The 23,449-nt window shown below is 42.8% G+C and overlaps 1 protein-coding gene across 1 annotated transcript; it reads right to left on the reverse strand.

The window, feature by feature from the left end:
* Positions 1–6,728: 6,728 nt before the first annotated feature.
* On the reverse strand, positions 6,729–22,731 carry LOC126236222 (cuticle protein 19.8-like). Its single transcript, XM_049945353.1, has 2 exons — positions 22,694–22,731; positions 6,729–7,529 (listed from the first exon to the last, which is right to left on the reverse strand). The coding sequence occupies exons 1-2, from the start codon at positions 22,703–22,705 to the stop codon at positions 6,840–6,842; spliced, it is 702 nt and encodes a 233-aa protein (XP_049801310.1). The 5' UTR covers positions 22,706–22,731; the 3' UTR covers positions 6,729–6,839.
* Between the last annotated feature and the right edge of the window lie 718 nt (positions 22,732–23,449).

The following is a 23,449-nucleotide window of genomic DNA, read 5'->3' on the forward strand; positions in this document are numbered from 1 at the left end:
AGAGTCCATTTTCAGAGAACCACTTAATAATTCTTTAGAAAATATCATTTAGCAACGTATCTTTTACTTTCTCTCTAATGAGATTTATTATAACACTAGTATTGTCTGCAAAAGCTACCAATTTTGCTTGTTGGATGTTAAGTCGAAGTTAATTCACATAGATAAGGAGTAGGAGTGGACCCAAAATTGATCAATGTGGAAGGAGTAGGAGTGGACCCAAAATTGATCAATGTGGAACTCTCTTTGTGATTTTGTTTTTTACCCCAGTCACTAAAATTTTCTACCTTTACAACATTATCTGAATTATTTAGCATAGTGCTCTGTATTCTGTTTGTTAAGTGTAATATAAACCAACTGTGAGTAAAGCCATCAATTCAAGAAAGCTTTAATTTTTCTAAGAGAGTACCCTGATCTATATAATCGAAGTGTTCAGAGAGATCACAGAAACTACCAACTGGCGATATATTGCGATTTAAGGCTTCAACTATTTGATGAGTGAGTGTATAAATATCATTCTCAGTTAAGTAACCTTCCTGGAATTCAAACTGTGATATTCTAGGTATGTTTTTTCCACTTACGTGTGCGACTGCTGTTGAGTGCATTAATTTTTCTAATACTTTGGAAAAAATGTCATTTAGGAAATGGATGATAATTTTTTAAGTATGTCCTGTCACCTATTTCTGTAAAGTGGTTAAATAATTGCATATTTTAACATGTCTGGAAAAATTTCCTGTGCCAGTGTTGCATTTCATATATCACTAAGGACCTTACTTATTAAATTCGCCAACTTTTCAGAATTCTGTTTGAAATTCCGTCAACCCCACAAGAACTTTAGTTTTCTAGATTTCTTATAACTGTATTAATTTCAGTGAAGGGTGTAGATTCTACTTCTAGTTGCTTAAAGTTTTGTGGCATGGCATTTTTAATACTTCACTTTGTTCTTCAACTGAACCATTTAATCCTATATTTGCAGCTATATTTAAAAAGTGATTGTTAAAAGCACTTGCAACTTGTAAATTATCAGTCACAACATTGTCATTTATTTCGATTGTCACACAGTCTTGTACACTGACTGGGTGTCCCATTTGAAAATGTCCCCTATAGTTTTAATTTTATCATGTGTATTATTTAGTCCTATCAGGACATTCGTACTTCTGGACATTTTATTGACTATCCTTAAAGTACTACAGTAGTTTATAGTATTCAAGTAATGTCAGATATTGACTTACTCTGGCTTTTGCATAAATTTCCTTCTTCCTCTTGCATGAGATTTTAATTCCCTTTGTTATATACAGCTTACTTGTTTTTTTTAAATGGATGTCTTGGATAATTTTTTTGCAAAGTAACTTTCAAATATTGACACAAATTTACTATGGAATGAATTGAATTGACATTAGCATTTCCTTCTACATATACCTGATTGCATACCACAGCTTTTAACCTATTCTTGTATCCTGTTCTCTTTAATAAGCTCAGTGCTTTGTATGAACCTGTCTCTGGGTTGTAGTGTGTCATACTGTTTATTTCCATTAATTGTGCGTCATGATCGGATAGTCCATTAGCATTGGGTAACATTAATTGTTTCAGCCTGAGCACTGTCTATACAAATGTTATCAAGCAGTGTACTACTATTCTGCTACCCATGTGTTCGAAAATTGATTTCTGATTGGATTGGATTGTATGGGGGAGGAGACCAGACAGCGAGGTCATCGGTCTCATCGGATTAGGGAAGGACGGGGAAGGAAGTCGGCCGTGCCCTGTCAAAGGAACCATCCCGGCATTTGCCTGGAGCGATTTAGGAAAATCACGGAAAACCTAAATCAGGATGGCCGGACGCGGGATTGAACCGTCGTCCTCCCGAATTCGAGTCCAGTGTGCTAACCACTGCGTCATCTCGCTCGGTATTGATTTCTGAAATTAGATTAAAACACCCAAATAATAATTTTAGTTCATTTTTCTTGACCATTTCTTTTAAAAAATCTACACTGAAATCTCAACAAACTACTGTTTCTTCCTATCTGACAGGTAGCTCAATACCACAGCTAGATTTCTCATAAATAGTTGAAAGTTTCCTAGAGGGGATCTGTAGACTCTTACAATTATCGGAAAAGTATTCTGCAGTAGCAGCTTACAATTTCATGCTTCTAGGTTCTGATTAACACAAAAACTATTTATTTCAATATTTTTGACTTTGTGTACAACTTTTACGTATGTTGCAACACCTTCTGTTTCCATATTAAGTCTACATGAAAATTATGCAATTCTATAAGCCCTGATATTTAATTTCTCCATTCCTGTGGTTACGTGATGTTCAGAGAGGCACAGAGCTTCTACCTCTTCAGAATTTTCCACATCTTCTAGACATACAACCATCTCATCTATCTTGTTTTTAAACCCTCTAATGTTCTGATGAAACAAATTAATTTTATTTTTCTGGAAACTGTTAAATGTATTTTGGCCTTGTACTGCTCTAATTTCTTGATTCAATGTTCTCTGGCTGTAACTAGACTTTGGCCTAAAAACTGGCCTCTTTGATTATAGTAGTCACAGGGATTTTCTCTTGTGTGCTTGTGGTCCCCCTTACAGTTTCTGCAAGATGCTCAGCTAATCTCCTCCCCCTCCTCCCCCCCACCCATTTTTAGGTTCAGGCCGTGGTTAGTGTATTCCCATCTCTCAATCGCCACTACAGGCACGGCACCGATATCAGACTGCTTCAGCCAGAAAGCTCACTCAGCTCTTTGTTCGCAGGGCTAACAGCCGTGTTAACACAGGGCTAGTCATGTTGCTGCCCAACTTCGACAAACACCACACGAGTGCGCGCTGTAGCTGCTGCTACACAAGGCCCCTATGCTGTCATAAAACTAAATCTGGCGCCAGGTTTCACGATGCCTGTGACCTGATATTCTGTGCCTAGCTTTTCTAGTAGCAATTGGCCTACACCTCTCCAGTGACTGCTCCGTAGTAGCAAGACTGTTTTTTTCCTGCATGATTTTTCTACCGACCGACACTTACTCGTACCTACGAGTCTGCTGCACTCTATAAAGTTCAAAAACTGGTTGAGGTACTTCCTCTATTTCAGGCAACACGTCAAACTGATTGCTAACCGAAATTTTAAACGTCATTTTTCAGGTTCTTTCATTTTGCATATTAGTTGTCACCTCCCAGCTCCCATTGTCTCTTTCCGCCTTCAACATGTCTAATTCGAAATATACCATTTCAAATTCTGCCTGGAGGACACAAATCTTTTTTCCTTCTTCCACGATTATCTTTTCTCGACTACATAATCTGCAACTCCATGGAAGAGCCCCATCTAACACTTTTTCAACTTCACCGCTACATGCTCCGCAATCAAGCTCCAACTCACAATCCTGACATTTTTCTCCCGCACCACCACACCAATTAACCAACGGCGACATCCACATTTGTCACACATGACGCTACTCTTACAGTCAGCTAAAGAGCACTAAAAACACACTTACACAGTAATAAAGAAGTAATCAGTAACTCTTATCTTTCGATGAGTTATGCAGCCACCTTCTAGGGGTGTGTCAGACGTAGAACAACACGGACGAAGTTCATTGAACGTTGATAGTACAAGACACGAAGTGAACGAAAACTATAAAAGCATGATATTTTCTAACAACACTCTCAAACCGACGCTATCAGGGAATTATTTAAAGCACTGTAATAGATCCGAGACAAAGCGTAATGATTATACGGCGCGCAGAAGTTAACGGTAACTTATAAACACACCACCGATTTTCACTTATCGTAGATTTTATTTCACAGAAGACTTGAAACGAATGAAAACCCTAAAAGCACGGTATTTATGACAACGCTATATAGCAAATAAAACCGGAAACTATGATGAGCACCTCACTGTTGTAACAACTGCTGTTGTTTACTTTCGAGCACGTCAGTGCATCCGCCTGCAATGGCTGCCAACTGCCAACTGAATGTAACGTTCCATCGACGACGAGCTCTTACAGGCATAGTGAGGCTCCAATACAGGAAGGCTGGGGAAATAAGTCAGCCGGATGCCTTTCAGATGAGTAGCTGTAGCGTCTGACTCAGTCGATTTAAGATCACAGAAACTCTGGTTGATCGGAGGAGGATTTAAACCGCTGTCCTCCTGAATGCAAATCAAATGTGTTACGGGTGCATCACCTAGCTCGTTGTGAGGTGAAGAAGGAATAGTCACGAAATCGAGAAGGATAGTGATATTCCACAGCCCACTGTCAAATGTTAGCACGCAGCTCGTTGCAGAGACGGATGTACGCAGCTTAGACCGCGGAATATTTCCCACTTTGTTCGGTAGAGTGGTCCTTGAGGATCTGTTCTAATTATTGCCCTCAAAAATATTTGAAGTTGATGGATTTTCGATGAGTGACGAGATTGTATGTGCCGTAAACGAAAAAATACACTGCTGTCCATTAAAACATGATTGAGCTTAACGAATTCCGTACTAATAACTAAAATCTTTCTTGAAGGTCGTTACTATTTTTTTATCGAATTTGCCAACACATTGTCCTAAACAGAGCTGGATGTGCGTAGTCCAGGCTTGTTAGGCCTACATAGGCACTTGGATCTTTGATGATTGCAGTCACTTTGAGAGCTGCTGAAGCCTCGGAGACGTACAGTAGAAATCAGATAGCGAACATAGCAGTCGATGTTGTGAGCAGATGGGCAAATAGTGGTAATGGAGGCGAGATCAGAAACCAGGAGAATTTGTTGAGACCTTGATCATAGTCATCGAATAATTTTTGGACACTTTAAATCGTCTAGGACGCATTATCTTGCACTCCAAATCCTCCAGGGTCTTCGGCGTTTTGTTTTCTGTCTTTTCCCAAGCGCTTCTGCTGCTACTTTCTGCTTGTCTGAGTATAATTTGTTTTTGTAGTAAGTGCACTTGGTATACTTCGTTTGGTGATAATGTTTCATCGGTTCTTGGATTTTTCTCTTTTCAGACAGATCATGCTTCGCAATTGATAAATTTATATCTGTGTCCGAATCAGAATCAATCAATATTTTCACATCTCTGAAATGAGATCGTAGTTTATCTTTCATTATAAGTTATAATATGTTTGAGCTATAGTCATATTTACACCATCTAAAGTTGCAAATATACTTTTTTACGATGCAGGTATTTGTAATCGTTAAATGATTCATGCAATAAAATAGTTTATTGCCATTGTTATTGCACTGCCCCATTTCAAATGATTCAGGTTGTATTGTCGGTGTAGCATTCACTCTTGCATTAAAATCACTACACACCATTATATGGTCATTTCCATAGACTTTATCAATCTTTTGGGGCTCTGCTCAATAGAAGTTTTGGAATTCCTTGCTACTTTTCTGTTACCGAAGTATGTATGCTTACTGTACTCAGGTAAATTTATACTCACTTTCGCTCTCGCAGACACAAGCTATAACGAGTTTGTAGTTACAAAGTTTTCAACTTTTTGAGTGAAAAAATGACACGGAGTATCTCACTTTTCGTCCATAGATTCTGTGCAACACTACTACAAGTTAGAAAATACTCAAGCAGTTACCGTAAGTTTCTTTCTTGTTACTACAATGACCGAAATTACTAGTTCTCGCCTTCAATACTTTCTGTAATTTCATTTCTTTAGATCTGAGTATGGTTAAATTCCTGTCTCTTCTGCTAGTTACAAGTATAATCTTAATTACAAGTTTCTTTTTTTTGACATACTTTTTTTTTGACGATGCCATTAAAAACCATAGTCTTTCAGCTCCTCTCTACTGTTTTAGAAAGTGATCCTGGAAATAAGTGCTATGTTCACGGCATCTGCTGTATGCTGCACGCAGTGTAATGCCAGAGTCTAAATGTCAAACTGTTCTTACTGAAAACGCTACAAGGTCCTGTATTTATGCCCATATCAAATGTCGCTGAAAATATGGCATAATATTACCATCAAACTGGGAACGAGCCTTTTCTTTATGAGTAACTGACGTATAGGTAAGCAATCAAAATGGCCATCTCATTACGCCCATGTCAAATGTTAGTGAATATGTAGCATTATGAAAAAAAGAAAACAAATTTGAAAGACCATTTTTACGTGAAGAAGGTTAATGTCTCCCTGATACAACGACTGTACATTTAAAAATATCTGGAGCGAATAAATGCACATATCTTTTTCCATATACTTCTGAAATCACACCCAGAGAAAAAAATATTTCACTTTTCATTCACCAGGTAAACATGAAACTTCAAATTGTTTCCTTTCGTAGAATGACAGGCACAATGGTGCTAGCATTAACGCTAAGAGTCCACATCGCTTGATCAGGATATAAATATTCTTCTGGCAGACCTAGAAACGCACAAGGGGGCTGTTTATAACAGTAATCGCCAGTAGCATGTCAATAAGTGCCTGCAGATGGACGGACGATAGAGTATCGATAAAACAAGAGAAAGCTAAAGCCGATATGAAGCGTTCGTTTTCACAAAGTTCCGTTGTTAGCACGGACTGTAGAGAGGCTATTTTCATTCAGTTCATCTCTCGGGATTGCCTGCAACACACAAACGTTTAAGAAAAAATTGGCATAATTTGATTTCCTACTTAACTATCTCAATGTTGCATTACCAACATTAGAAAAAGGTTTTAGGTTGAGTGTGGTTAGTATTTGGAACCTGGTAGGTATGTGTCCATGTAATTAATACAGAGACAAGTTTTACACATGCAGCTGACAGAAGAGACGCAAGGAAATAAGTATAAGACATCTTTATTTGCATGTTATGGGTACAGAATGAATGTGATTGCAAACTCAGCAACAAGTAGGGTTCAGGGTTGCACATGTGGGAGCCGCCGGATGAGATTTCACGCAATTACAGCCCTACCGTACTGGTAGACAGGGGCAGCGTATGCAGCCCTGGCGAAGGGAGCGGCGGCGTAGGTGGCGTAGGCGGGTGCAGCGATGGCTGCCCTGGCGATGGGGGCGGCTGCGATGGCGGGGGCGGCGACGGCGGTCCTCACCACAGGGGCGGCGGCCAAAGCGGGGGCGGCGATTGCAGCCCTGGCTACGGCGGGGGCGGCCACGGCCACAGGAGCGGGGGCGGAAACAGGCGGGTGGACTCCGCCCTCCTTGTGCACGACGGCGTTGAAGCCGTTGACGGGGTCTGCGGTGTAGTCGACGGTGCGCACGGAGCCGTCGGACTCGACCAGGCTGTAGCTGCCCTGGACGACGTCTCCGTCGCGGCTCTCCTGGTGGGTCTTGGAGTCGCCGGTGAGCGCGTCGGACACGCTGTAGCCGTAGCTGTACTGCGGGTGCGGGTCGTACTCGGCGGCGGCCACGGCTGCGGGGGCGGCGGCGGCTACCGGCACTGCGGCGGCCCTCACGGCGGGGGCGGCGACGGCCACAGGGGCAGCGCGGACGGCGGGGGCGGCGACGACTGCGGGGGCGGCGTAAGCGGGAGCAGCGTAGGCGCGGGCGGCGTACGGGGCGTACACCGCGGGAGCGTCCAGGTAGATGGCGCGGGCCACAGCCACCACCGCCGCGAAGATGATCACCTAGATTTAAGAACGTACCAGAATTCGATAAGCACTCTTACATTTTCTTCTTTTTAATTTTAGCAATTACTTTGAAGTTAGGCAGTTTTATATTTTTCACCATTTGTAAAATAATCGCTATGCAATCGACTACTGCCTTCAGCTAACTAGAAAATTAGTGAAAAATATTTTCTTTATACTCCTCTATTCGACGATTATTATGAAAGAGGTCATGTAACTAGTCTCAAATTTTTTTCTGTGATGTTTGATCCCCAAGGAAGGGATTAGGTCTCTGGCCTTATTCTTTCCGTGTCTTGTGTTCATTATGTTTAAGGTTCTAAAATTGTAATGACGGCTGAACAATCTTGCCTGTGACGTTAAACGTTCGACAAATAATCAGCAGTATTTACTAGCCGTTTTAGTGAATGAAGAAGTGGTTACAAGAATAGAACTGTTTTTAGGAGGAATGGGCTTCAATCACCGTAAAATCATTCTCATTTAATTTTTTCGTAATTTTGCAAAACCACATCTGACTTTCGTCGGGACCCCTCCATTAACATCGTTATTGCCGCAAGTCGTACTTATTCCTTTCGTCGAGTAACTAGCCAATTAACGACCTCCATGCCAATGGGACATTAATCTATAACCATTATTATATCTAACATATTAAAAAAAACACAAATCCCACACTGTTATAACCAGTTTCCCGCCTCAGGCGCGAGTATCATCAGGTCTACAAAAATTATAGTATGTAGCAATAACAACAAAAAATTTCAATTATTAAATGGCAGCTAAGGCGCAGTAACAATATTTGCCATCATGACAAGAAGTCAGGAGGTTAAAAGCACCATGCTTTATCAGAGCTAAACATAAAGTGATGTGCGTTGGATCTGTCACGCTTACTGTAAGCTAACTGATCAGATATATGACCAGAGCAAAACTGTGTAAGTTATCACATTTGATAGGAGACTTAACAGTCATATCGATATTTAAAAACCATGTACTAACATTATTTTCTGTAGCACCACATCGAAAGATCTGAAAAACCCGTTCAAATTGAACTCACTGTAATCATTTAATAAATTTTGTAAGTTTGTTTTCTTTTCCTTAAATATCTTCAACTCCACTTCCACATTTAACAAAGAGCATTTACCTGCTATGTCGGTTACGCTCATGCTATTCTGAATTCATCCTAGGGCGTCTGGTTGAGTTTAAATACTCGCCTTGACGTACGTTCAGAATTTGTGTAACCATGCTCTTCATAGCGTAAATACTAGTAAAAACTGTGTTCCAGCCTCGATAGTACTTTTACCCTTCTCCGCCTTTCCCCCTAATATGTTGCCACAGTGGCAAAAATCATAAGCTATTGCGTCGTAAATTGACTTTTAGTGATTAACTTTAGCTGATATTGTTGCTAAGTACTGTAATGTTTACACATCTGATGAGACTCGCTACTGATATGCGAAACCGGTTAGAAATTCAAATTGTCTGCGACCTGCGACTGTTTTATTCGAATATTATGGTTGGTTGGTTGATTTGGGGAGGAGGGGACCAAACAGCGAGGTCATCGACTCCGTCGCATTAGGCAAGGACGGGGAAGGAAGTCGGCCGTGCCCTTTCAAGGGAACCATTCCGGCAGTTTCCTGGAGCAATTTAGGGAACTCACGGAAAACGTAAATCAGGATGGACGGACGCTGGTTTGAACTGCCGCCTTCCCGAATGCGAGTCCAGTGTGCTAACCACTGCTCCACCTCGCTCAATCGAGTATTATGTGTCGTTGTAAATCAGAAGTGCGTTTACTATGCTTTCTTCCATCTCAGTAGCCTCCCAGTCAGAGCAAAGAAACTACAGTTCAACTGTGGCTGTCACTGCTGGCGGGAGTTCGTTATTTTTAGAGCATAAGGTGACAGAAACCAATCTATCTCTCGAAGCAAGGTGAATTTATCTCCCAAACATGCACACAAAGAATGTGGACATGGTTTTATTCTCAGTGGAGAAAAATATTGGTTTATTGTAATTTGTCGAATACACTATTTGATTCTGCGCAACTTCCATTGAATGAAGTGAACCACCATTTTGCCGGCCGATGTGGCCGGGCGGTTCTCGGCGCTTCAGTCTGGAACAGCGCGACCGCTACGGTCGCAGGTTCGAATCCTGCCTCGGGCATGGATGTATGTCATGTCCTTACGTTAGTTAGGTTTAAGTAGTTCTAAGTTCTAGGGGACTGATGACCTCAGATGTTAAGTCCCATAGTGCTCAGAGCGATTTGAACCATTTGAACCACCATTTTGGACTTGAAATGTCAGCTCTTCTGGTCTTGTAGGCACGTTAACTACGTGTATAGGATAAACTGAACGGGAAGAAAACTGAATCTAGAAAATTGCGAAAATTGTAGGAAAATCAATGGGAGTTTTTTGCTGACATGTTTCACTTCAGTTTCAATAATAGAAATGTTTCCTCTGTTTCCTGGCATAGAATGTCTGCATAGAAAATTGAATTAATAAAAGCTTTTTAGCGTGCCAATAAAGACGTAACTTGACCAGTGTCAGAAGCACAGAGGGTGGACAAAAGTATGTACACAGCGAAAACGCCACACAATACCGTGCCTAATACGGTATAGGAAACCTGTTGGCATTCAAAACAGCTTTCAGTCCTCTCGGAATGGAAAAATACTGGTTCTGTATGATTTTCAATGGAATCTTATACCATTCTCCCTAGTGGAAACTTCAGGTAACGAAGATGGAAGTACATAGCGATAACACAACCCTCCCTCCAAAATAGACCACAATGCCTCAATAATACTGACATATGGCGACTGTGGTAGCCAGGAAAGAAGCAACATTTGATCCTCGCGCTCACATAATCATTCCTGGACGATACGAACTGTGTGAACAGGGAGCCCGTAATCTTGGAACACAGCATCACCATCGGGGAACTAACGTAGTGCCATGTTATGGACCTGATCAGACAAAATGGAGACATAATCCTAGGCAGTAATGCGACCTTGCATAGTAAGGATGGGGCCCTTAGAACATCACTATATGACTGTCCAATTAATCACCGAACCCCCCCTCCTCCCTTTTTTTCACTCTTCGGCCAGAACATGGAAACAGTGAGAAACACGACTCATCTGACAAAATCATATCCCTCGATTGCTCCATGGTCCATGTTTTATGGATTCGGCACCACGTTCCTGTTACGGGCGTTTATGTCACTGATGAGCGGTTTTGGAATCCCCTGCTTATGGAGCTTTCTTCGTGTTGATGATGATGTGTGGTTTGTGTGGCGCTCAACTGTGGGGTTATCAGCGCCCGTACAAATTCCCAACCTTTGCACAGTCCAATCTCGCCACTTTCGTGAATGAGGAGAACACGAACACCCAGTCATCTCGAGGCAGGTGAAAATTCCTGACCCCACCGGGAATCGAGCCCGGGTCCCCGTGCTCGGGAAGCGAGAACGCGACCGCGAGACCACGAGCTGCGGACAGCGTTCTTCGTGTTGTTTTGGTCCTGACAGGGTTCACGAGTGCAACATTCAGGTCTGCAGCTACTTTCTCAGCTGTCGTTCTCTACTTTTTCATCACAATCTTTCCAGTGACCGACCGTCACGATAACACAACACACACTCCGTGCTGTGACTTAGCGGATGATGTTTTTCTGTTTTCCCTGTATGCAGTATAAACCTTCGATACATTGCCTCTTGAAACACCAAATGCTTCATTTACCTTGGTTAGGAAAGCACCCACCATACGAGCTTCAGCGATTTGGCCACATTCGAATTCACTTAGGTCTGACATAGTGCACACACATCTACACAGAACACTCTTCCGGTCACAGCTCACACTTCCAACGTATTGACAACATTATGCAGGTGCCCGTCGTGGTCAGACGCAACGGCGCAACCTGCGGCGTTGGTTAGCATATGTACTTATGTTCAAGTTAGCATTTCTTGTAGCATTTTGCATATTTTTGTCTAACCCCTATACTAAGAGGATTGATTGACGGCAGAAAATTTTTCTGCGAAATAGAAAACAGGTAACTTGCCTTCCCTGTAGAAACAAGCAACAGATGCATCTAACTGATATGGTATAAGATTTGTATACTACAGTATCCCATTCCCGACATATGATACAGTATTTAGGAAACAGTACCTTTATCTCGGTACCAAACCTTCTATAGCCAAGATCGTATAAACACTTCTTCGTTTTCGACGGCCGGTTTCAACAGAGTTGCTGTGATCTTCTGGTCTTCAAAATGTTTTGTCACAAAACGTGTTCATTGTGAGTTGGAACTTCATTCTAAGTTGTCATAATAGTGGATAAAATGTAGCATTTTATATAAAGGTTTGTTAGAGATAAAATATTTACAGTCAAAAAACACCTTGTGCGCTTGCTATGTCCGTATATGTAGCGCTCACAGATGATTATTAAGTCAAAAATCACAATATACAGTAAAACGCGCATGAGCACATCTGTTTGCGTTGGCCTGACACTTTCCATTAATGGAAGACTTAACAATTATCTGTGGGCGCTACATATACGGACATGGCCATGTGCTCAAGTTGCTTTTTGTTTGTAAATATTTTATTCTGTCAAACCTTTATATAATGTGTTATTTTTTCCACTAATATGACAAATTGGCATGAGGTTCCAACTCATAAGGAACATGTTTTGTAAGAAAAATTTTTGAAGAGTAGAAAATAACAGCGAAGTCTGTCACTTCTGAGTATCCGAAAATTCAGTTCGTTTATCGGTGGAAGAAACTGTAAAATAATTATTTACTGACACTGGAGCATACTAGTTGTGATGATGAGAAGTCACGTGGAACTCATACTCCCGCCTTCCAGATTTCGATGTTTACTGTGAAAGGGTCCTGTAGCCACCTTTCATTGCCAACTCTCGTAGTGGTCAAGTCGGCAAAGAGGTTTCCGCTACCTGTAAGAAATCCACCTGCGTTAGGTTGGTGGCGGAAATGGCATCCTGGGGTTTCCCGGTCCACGCGGAGCGTGGAAGAGGCTGGAGAAGCGGGAGGCAGTCTGCCGCCGGTACGGGAAGCGTACACAGCTGTGCTCCAGTAGCAGATGGGTGAGTTGGACTGACCGCGTGGCGCGTTGTCACATAGAGAGGGGAGCTTTTAGCTTTTGAGCTCGAGTTTCGTCTCATAAAGATTTACTTGCTGGGTTGCAGCAGGGAATGCAAGGCTTTTGTAAACTTTCAGTTTGATTCCCAATGCAGCCTTGACTTTGATCCGTGAGAGGAACGCAGCACAAAGGAGTTGCATATGTTGAATTGCCCTCGGTTCAGTGTGAATGTTTATGTGCCTACAATTGTGTGTGTATGCTTCTAATCTTTTCCGGATCTTGGTAATTTTTGTGTATTTGTGAATTTTCTTTGTCTCATGTGATTAAAATTTGGCCACAGTCCATAGAAATTGTCTCCGCGGACCGAGTGGGCCCGCGAGTCTGTTATGAAACGTGTCGTATTTCACAAGCAATTGTACATAGTTAGCATGCAACAGCAGGCTATAGATGCACTACATCAATGTTTTAAGGAATAAATAATTTTGCCTTCAATCTTATCTTGTGTACCGATGTTACGTCGCCGTTACCTTCGCCATTTACCTTGTAGTTTTCCTTGTTGGCCCACCGATAGCGTTTCCATGTGCACAGGTGTAGTGATTAGTGTCCCTTTTTTTATCTGAAGCAAATGCTCTGGAAGCGATTGTGTTTTCACGAATCTTGCTGCAGGCTGCACTTACGCATGGTGTTCACGTCCTATTTACTTTACTCAATATTTGATTCACGGGAAGAATGCCTGGATCATATTAATAACTTCATCCCATTCTTTATCAATGACTTTACAATGAATGTTCTTTTGTGAGTTTTTATTATTAATAAATTAAGTAATTTTCCGACTCAGTGCTACCTCTTTTTGTCGTGTGGCTAGAGTTGGTGGCGACCCTATCTTTTATATTGATTTCAGTGTCAAGTAGCATTTTCTCATTCAAAGTGCGCGTGGCTCTTTTAGCTATCAGGATACATTCAAAGGGCGCTTCATGCTTCTTGCACATAACGTCCTTGTATTCACGCCACTTACACATGGCTTACCCTGCTCACGGATTTCGGTAAACCAGGGATCTTCTGATGCGCAGTGAGGATTAGTTATTTTCGGTTGGATGTGCTAATTGGTATATTGTCTTTCTGTGATACTGAATTTACGTGAATTTATGACATAGGTGTGCATTTTCTTACATGTTTTATCTTGTATATGTATTACTGTATAAATATTGTGATTTAGTATTCAATTGTGTTACAAGTTTGGGTTGATTCTTGTCCTGTGGCGTGTACCGGTGTCATATAGTAAATCTTGGGTGCTTTTTGGGGACTGTGAGTCCATTAGGAGACTTTGGCATTATTCTTGTTGTATTTTGGAGCACGGAGTAACTATCCTTATGATGGAGACGCGTAGCCGTTCAGGGAGCCGCGATCGGAAAAACCTGCCAGAAAATAACCCTGAACAAGGACGAGGTCAAAACGTCGAGTCCGACCAGGAACGAAACGCGGAAAACGCAAGTACAAGTGTTGTCCATCCTGAGCCCGCTGTAGTGATTTCGAATCATTCGATAGATGCAAATTCATTACAGGCTATGCTACGACAATTACTAGACAGTAATAGGAGACATATCGAGGAAGTGAATAAAAAACAAGCAGAAGAAAATAGGAGACATATCGAGGAAGTGAATAAAAAACAAGCAGAAGAAAATAGGAGATATAGCGAGGAAGTGAATAAAAAACAAGCAGAAGAAAATAGGAGATATAGCGAGGAAGTGAATAAAAAACAAGCAGAAGAAAATAGGAGGCATATCGAGGAAGCAAATAAAAGATTGACTAGTGAAATAGTACAGGGTGTTGGGGAGAAACTGGCGATCATTGACCAACGCATCTCCGCCTTAGAAGAGGGGCAGCAAGGCATTAGCAAGCAGGTGATGGAGCAAGAAGAAAGGTTCGCTGGGAATATACGTATACTAGCAGAACAATGCCAGAGTGAACGAGCGGCTCTTGAGTCCCGAGTAGGACAAAATTCCGCCAGGGATCTCCGCGCGTTAGCAGAACAATGCCAGAGTGACCACGCGGCTCTTGTGTGCCGAATAGAGGACACTGCGGCTAAGTGCCCGGTCCATATTAGCGCGCAGGTAGAAACCCTCAGCCAGGCGATAATAGCTCTCGAGCGAGAGCAAGGGCTTAAGCAAACACAACAAGACACGGCCCACCGAGAGATGCGAGAAGAAATAGCCAGGATCTCAGACGCAGTGGCGCGTAAGTCTGACAATAACAGGGAAACGATTACCTCGTCATCAGCGGATGCAGACGAAATACGGTCGATAACGAAATGTTCGCGTGGACAGTGTGAAATAAAAATACAACAAAGAGGGGTTACCGAGGGAATATGTGAGCGCATGGCCCGTTTAGAACTTCATCTAAAAGGGTTAAAGGCCCATGAAGTTGAAAGAAATGAACGAAAGGGCCATTATTCCGACGATGATTCCGGGAACGATGGCGAATTTGATCATCGTCATGATCTCGGATCTCGTACCAGGTGGGAACGGCGCGGATCCCCTCAGGAACGTTCGCCAAGGGAAACTCACGAATTTGACTTTAAACATTTTCTGTCCGTGAGGAAGTTTGAAGTCTTCCGTAACTCGGCTACGGGGATTCACCCGCGGGCCTGGTTACAGCAGTTCGAGTTCTCCCTCCCTCCTACGTGGCCCAGTGCGCACAAAATAGAGTATATGTGCGGCTACCTCGAAGGTGAGCCAGCGGCGCGGATGAGGTCAATTGCACGCAATTGCTACACTGTCGGGGAGTTTCGTCTACACTTCCTGTCGATCTATTGGTCAGTGGCAGCGCAGAGTCGTGTAAAACACGGACTCATTAAGCTACCAGAGTTAAACAGGTCGAAATTCTCCAGCCCTGTGCAGATGTTCGAGCACATGCTGCAGGCGAATGAACATCTTGACGATCCTTATGGACCTGCGGAAATTATTCGTATTTGCCTGGGAAAGTTTCCAATGCAGTTGCGGCACGTTATCCTTGCAGGACGATGTAAGGATGACGTAGAGAGTTTTCGCAATCTTCTTTTAGAGCTTCAGTGTGATGCGAATGGCACCACGCAGAATTACGGTCAGAGCGCCTACGAGCAGCGGCCACGCAAGCGAAGCCGCAGCCGTAGAGACAGGTGGCAATACAGACGTAATGGGTCGTCTCAGAGTTACAGGGCGCGCGAGCGTTGGCAGCGTCGCGATTCCTCACGGAACGCGGGCAGAACGGACGATGCCAATCGTCATCATTCGCCGAGAGTAAATCAAAGACACCCCCGGGAGTTTAGAAGATATGGTAATGAGCAGAGATATTGGAGTAATTATAGCGGACCTAGGAACGGTAGTCGCAACCGACCACAAAATAATTATCGAACAAGCGACAACAGGGGTGCTCTAAACAGTACGGGTGGTCCGCCAGTGGGTGTTGAAATTCGTTCCGCAAACCCGCTGCACAATCAGCCAAATACCTCTAATCAAAGGAATCAATGACTATTGGCTGACTCGGTTGGCGTCAACTTAATGAGGACCGGTGCTATTGATGATACTGATGTGCATTTGATAAAGGAAGACGTTATTATGGAAGATTTGTTGAGGGAGGGCCACAGTATTGTTGTGCCTGCGGTAAACCCAGTCGTGTCTGTTTAGTACATTTACAGTGTATATTTTCTAATGTTTTGATTCACTCTGGTGTGTTTAAAATTAAAGTGTATATTTTCTGTGAATTGTAAAGGGTCCCCCAATATATGCGTAGTTATTTCTTCTTGTCAGCAGAAAGGAGTAATGTTGTGCAGTTTCAAAACATCTGAATGTAAATGATTATGAGGCTCAGATCAAGTGTTTCCTATTACAGTAAGATGGCTTTTGTTTTTTGATGACTAAAAAGGTATCGGACGTATTGACGTGGCGAGGAATTGGACGTAAGGTAATTCTTGATGATAAATTACAGTTGTAATGTTCTTATTCCCCTTAGGTGAGGATGATTCAGTGAGATTTTTGAAATGTACTGCGATGTTAATGAAGCAACTTGGTGACTTGTAGGTGAAGGACTTGTGTATGAAGGGAGACTAATAGTGTTTGATTTTCGGGGTTGCCATCTTATAAGATATTATGAAAGTGTAACTTGCCGTCACATACTACTAGGTACGGTTGAGGACACCAGAATGTGAAACCCCAGAAGACGTAAATGGAAACAGCTTATTAACTCAAGCAACTTGATATTTAATAGAGAATCAGTGCGACTACCTCCAAGCTGAAATAACATGACGGTAGGTGAGGATCCCTGGGGACATGTGGTGAGTAAGTGTGTAATCATTATGAGTATCTTATGGTAGCAGTAAGTTGGGTACTCATGGCCCTGGACAATGGATTTCTTTTGACAGTATTTTTTTATGTACTTATAGGACGAAGTGTTTATGTGTTTGCTAATAGGATAGGATGATTTTTATTGCCATTTTTATGCCCACTGACCTTTTGCATTAGGCTGATGAATAGATGTTGAAACATTTACCATTTCAGATGTGACTTGAATGAACCTTCTGTGTCTCATTAATCATAACTTTTATTATGCAATGTCCATAGAAAAGAAGTCTTGGAAATTTTTCACAGATCAGCAAACATGTTCTGCAAACCTTGGAGGAGCAGTCAATGAACAACGATATGGGTATTGCTGTTGAAAGGAATATTTTGTTTATATGTGGGAATTGTAGTCGGGCTATATGGTGATGGTGACTAGTACGAGCTGTGTAGATTGTGTGAGAGCGTAGTTAGGAGCAGGTAGAGTTTTGAGTCTGTAGCTAGCAGCGGCGCCAAATCCTATCCAAATCCTGACCAAACCTTGTACAAGATCTACCCTGAATGATTGACAGCAGATGTAATGCTGGAACTATATTTTATAAAAAGGATTTTTTGTTTGTTTGAATATTGGTTATTTAATTTTCTTCGTTGTTCTTCTTATTAGTAATGTTAAGAAGGCCCTTTTTGTCAAGTTAATTTTGGGCACTATTCCATGTATTGATCAGGAGTGATAAACTCCGAAGATTTTGTGGTAATCTGTACACATGATATTTTGTAACGATCCCTGTGAGCGCAGTTCTTAAGTGGGTGCAAGGCCGCCTAGGGAGCCTCCGCCTCAGAAAGCACAGGGCTTGGTCCACCGGCAGGCGTTGCCGAACCCTGGTATCAACGGCGAAGCAGTGATGCGGCGAGCGGTCACAGCTGTTTCCCCGTCAGAGGGGAGGGGATGCTGGTCTTCCCCCAGGCGCAGGCTCACACCGGAGCCCGCAGGCGTGTCACCACGGCAGCGCCAGCTGATGGCCGGCGTTCCACCCCATGCGCTAGTCATCTGACAAGCGAAAGGGAAAGTATGACGCACACCAGGCGAGGCCGCCGATCCCTGAGCGCCGCTAGTCCAGACGGCTGCTGCGGTGAGGTAACGCCCACTGCCCGGAGGGACACGGGTCCCACCACTGACGCATCAGCTGAGACGGTGCAAAGAGGTGATAAGCGGGTCTCAAGCCCGACACCCGCACGAGTTTACGTCGACCTCGATGCGACGCAGAAGAGCGCGTGTCTCCCCATTGACACGACAGGAGACGGGGGCGTGTGTCGGTAAAACACATTCCTCCACAACACACGGACGACAACCGCCAAGCCGCCTTCTCGATGATGAGGCAGGGCCCACAAGTGGCGATGTCCTGCAAATCTGCAACGCCGAACCATCCCACAGTATGGACGCAGAGGGTGGAAACGGGCACGAGGCAACGTCGCGGGGTGCTGTCTAGGATGATCAACCTGGGTTACAACGGACGTTACAATCAACACCGCTGCGAACTCCCCAGTTCAGTGTTGTGGTCCCCTAGTAGCTTATCCTCCAAGTCGCCTTTAGAAGAGACGCCCACCCCAGCACCTAAAGAGAATACCCAGTGAAACAACCATGTGACGAAAATGAAAAATGACAGCGTGTCAACGAGTTGATTTCTGGATGTGTTTTTGTACTCATGTCTTATTTTCCATAGGTGATTATTTACCAGCTGTCATACCATTGGGTTCATTAATGATTTTGTATCACTGTATTTGTTGTGAATATTGTATTTTGCACTTTCACTTGCATGTTTTTATATATGTCAGCACCAGATGATACTGCTTTGGTTCGTGATAATGATTTTGCATCATTGTATTTGTTTATATATTTATATATATTATGTACCTGTTCACCTATGTCTCTATGTTAACTTTTGATAGTTGGTTAAGGCAATTTTAAAATAATATCTCATGGTTGTGGTCGTAGTAGGTCAGATGACATGATGTTAGCGTAGGATATCACGCTTAATTTAATTTGTTCTGTTTGCTTTGCGGACCGCATGAGGTCACAATTATTGACTAAGGTCAGATAAAGCTCACTTGGATATAAGAGATTAATCAACTCTTTTGTGCTGCTGTTTACTGTTGCAATTGTTACTCGTTAGGGTATGTTTGTTTCGAAGACTGTTGGCGAATCTCCTAGCATGGCGAGAAAATTCGCGGCACAGTCTTCTCCGGGACGTTTGGGGTGATGAAAGGGTCCTGTAGCCACCTTTCATTGCCAACTCTCGTAGTGGTCAAGTCGGCAAAGAGGTTTCCGCTACCTGTAAGAAATCCACCTGCGTTAGGTTGGTGGCGGAAATGGCATCCTGGGGTTTCCCGGTCCACGCGGAGCGTGGAAGAGGCTGGAGAAGCGGGAGGCAGTCTGCCGCCGGTACGGGAAGCGTACACAGCTGTGCTCCAGTAGCAGAAGGGTGAGTTGGACTGACCGCGTGGCGCGTTGTCACATAGAGAGGGGAGCTTTTAGCTTTTGAGCTCGAGTTTCGTCTCATAAAGATTTACTTGCTGGGTTGCAGCAGGGAATGCAAGGCTTTTGTAAACTTTCAGTTTGATTCCCAATGCAGCCTTGACTTTGATCCGTGAGAGGAACGCAGCACAAAGGAGTTGCATATGTTGAATTGCCCTCGGTTCAGTGTGAATGTTTATGTGCCTACAATTGTGTGTGTATGCTTCTAATCTTTTCCGGATCTTGGTAATTTTTGTGTATTTGTGAATTTTCTTTGTCTCATGTGATTAAAATTTGGCCACAGTCCATAGAAATTGTCTCCGCGGACCGAGTGGGCCCGCGAGTCTGTTATGAAACGTGTCGTATTTCACAAGCAATTGTACATAGTTAGCATGCAACAGCAGGCTATAGATGCACTACATCAATGTTTTAAGGAATAAATAATTTTGCCTTCAATCTTATCTTGTGTACCGATGTTACGTCGCCGTTACCTTCGCCATTTACCTTGTAGTTTTCCTTGTTGGCCCACCGATAGCGTTTCCATGTGCACAGGTGTAGTGATTAGTGTCCCTTTTTTTATCTGAAGCAAATGCTCTGGAAGCGATTGTGTTTTCACGAATCTTGCTGCAGGCTGCACTTACGCATGGTGTTCACGTCCTATTTACTTTACTCAATATTTGATTCACGGGAAGAATGCCTGGATCATATTAATAACTTCATCCCATTCTTTATCAATGACTTTACAATGAATGTTCTTTTGTGAGTTTTTATTATTAATAAATTAAGTAATTTTCCGACTCAGTGCTACCTCTTTTTGTCGTGTGGCTAGAGTTGGTGGCGACCCTATCTTTTATATTGATTTCAGTGTCAAGTAGCATTTTCTCATTCAAAGTGCGCGTGGCTCTTTTAGCTATCAGGATACATTCAAAGGGCGCTTCATGCTTCTTGCACATAACGTCCTTGTATTCACGCCACTTACAACTGATTTCGTTAAATCTGCTTGTAGATTACACTTAACTAACTGCCGGTCAGAAAAAAATTAGTGTTATACACTTCCGAATTACATCTTAAGGCACTCATATGTAGCAGTATCTGCAGATCCGGAATATAATGTTATGAAATCAGAGTAGGAAAACGAAAAGCGAGAGAAGAATTTAGAATAAGTGCACCTACATCGTTTTCCATATAAAACGGTGTTGACGTCTGTCCAGAGAATGAACTGAGCAAGCAATCTGCAGTTTTAGTATTGAACTTTTCCCTACTTGATACTCTCGACATTTCGAAATTTAACAATATCAAAACCTTCAGAACATATCAACAGTCCACTGCAGAAACTATACTCTTTCAAGAACTGGAAATGTCATGGAAGACACCATAATTATTGCATCAGAACGACTCATTAAATGTGTCGTGTTTGATATCAGCGGACACATTTTGCAAAGCAGCTGAACAATGGAAGATAGGAGGTCTATCCAGAAAATAACCTTCGTCTTCATGCGGCATAGGAAGCAGTGGTTGGAACGAAACAGTCGCTATATTGGAAATGAAATGAGCGTTTGGCGTCATTGGCCGGGAGGCCCCTTGCGGGACAGGTCCGGCCGCCTTGGTTCAGGTCTTTTTACATTCGACGACACATTGGGCGACCTGCGCACCGCATGGTAATGAAATGATGATTAATACAGAACAACACCCAGTCCCTGAGCGGAGAAAATCCCCGACCCAGCCGGGAATCGAACCCGGGACGGAGCACTGCGATCCGTCACGCTGACCACTCAGATATCGGGGCGAACAGTCGCTATAGTGATACACGCGAACAGTAGTACCCTTAGAGTTGCGATAGCAAGAAAGTCATAATGCTTCTCATTTCTCTACAGTAGCCATTCAAAATGAGCGTTGCGATTGATAAACCAGCCAAATGTGCAATTTGTTCTGTATATGGTTTTAAATGGCAAAAAATTTCGAAGTCCCTGCCCTCGATGGGTCCAAACACTCTTTAAGACCACAAAACTCAAGGGCCATTTCCTAATTTGAAAACAAGAATTATTGCGTTAGCTCGAACGGGACTTATCTGAATATTCACCCTATGGCCCACAGTTGGCTCTAAGTTATTTCCACCTCTTCACACGCATGGTAAAGTGGCTCGGCTCCCAACGCCTTCACCAAGACGATTGGCCATTAAATATATATATTTTTCTAAGATTTATCTAATAAATTTTCTACAGTTATTCCACTATCTCATTTATTAGCTAATGCAGATGTCACCTCGGATATTCTTTGGACTAAGAAATATTCGAGTATACAAAGGTATTGTACAGATGTGAAAGCATCCACAGAAACGACATGAAGCTATGAGAGTTTAATAGCAAAATGAACTCATACTCAAGTTTCAGATCGTCAATTAAACGAGCGATATACTGAGAAAAGCTAAAAAAATGAACAAAACGTTAACTGCGTGTTTAGAAGTTCGTGCTATGAGCTGCTGATGGATACCAACTCTTATTTACCCACGGAAATATTACAGTTATGAACAACGAAGAACAGTGCCATCGGTAACTTACGTCTTATGTTCCAGGAAACCTTTACTATTTAATGAGTAAGCTTTGAGACCTGATAACATAATGCTAATAGCTTTACTTAAACCTTATCTGGAATATGGCTTAGCAATCCAGAAAATATACTATTGTCACATATTTTCTAGTAGAGACAAAAAAAACTGTGAACATACCCCTACAGAAATTCAAGAATCAGCGCTACGATGTTTTAAGAATAATATTCCCTACGAGAGAAACCATACAGCATAGTATGATGCACGTAACTGAATGTTCAATGAAACATTCTACATAACGAAATAACGTGGTCAACGCGGGTAACTATGCCACAAGATTCTCTACGCTGATATGTTAGTTAAGTCCTTGTTCCCAGAGTTTCTACTGATGAAGTACTTGCCGGCGCCTGACGTAACGCAAAGAAAGAAAAAATTGTACGTCAGAGATGGACAGGAAATGGATCGAACTTGTAGGACTGCAGTTAGTTCTAAAGTCATGTTCACTGCGTTTTCGAATAAATCCTACATTCACTCATACTGATGCGAGAAAAATTCCGCGGTTGAGCTCAACTAGTTGATGATCCAATCGTATCACACTTCATCCATTACTACTTGTAGAGCCACTGAGATTACAATACCTGCGCCCTTCGCAATGAGCAAACTTGAAACGTAGAGTGACCACTTCTACTGGTAAATAAAGACACCGGTGAGTGTTTGAGATGACGGGAGGCCCGCCTACCTTGTAAGCCATGTTGCTGCCGAGACGGTTACCGAACTCTGCCGGCCTACCTGGGACGGCCGGCTTTTATAGCGCACGACTCGGCAACAGATGGCTGAGAAGGCTGCCCTCCGAAATTCTCCATCAGGCATATGTCAACCTGCAGAAACGCCTTCCCCGCAAAAGCGGTCGCACCAACATCGGGTCATCTGGTCTGCTGTCCCATCCCACTGCTGTGAGCGCTTGACCTGAATTATGGACACTAGAACTCTGATACGAGGACTGTCGATGAATTACCTCGATAAAAAGGATTTATTGACAAATAGCACGGATTCAGAAGATACCGTTCTTCTGAAACACATCTGACTCTTTATTCTCACGAAGTAATGAGAGCTATCGACGGGAGATACCAATTTGATTCCATACTTTTAGATTTATAGACATCCTTCCTCTCAAGCGACTTCTAATCAAATTACATATCTATGGAGCATCACCTCAGTTGTGGGACTGGGTTCGTGTATTCCTGTCAGGAAGGTCACACTTCCTGGTAACTGATGGAAAGTCATCGAGTAAAGTCCCCATGGAAGTGTTATAGCCGGCCAGTGTGGCCGAGCGTTTCTAGGCGCTTCAGTCTGGAACCGCGCGACTGCTACGGTCTCAGGTTCGAATCCTGCCTCGGGCATGGATGTGTGTGATGTCCTTAGGTTAGTTAGGTTTAAGTAGTTCTAAGTTCTAGGTAACTGATGACCTCAGATGTTAAGGCCGATAGTGCTCAGA

Source organism: Schistocerca nitens, chromosome 2 (genome assembly GCF_023898315.1).
Source record: "Schistocerca nitens isolate TAMUIC-IGC-003100 chromosome 2, iqSchNite1.1, whole genome shotgun sequence".
Lineage (NCBI taxonomy): Eukaryota > Metazoa > Arthropoda > Insecta > Orthoptera > Acrididae > Schistocerca > Schistocerca nitens.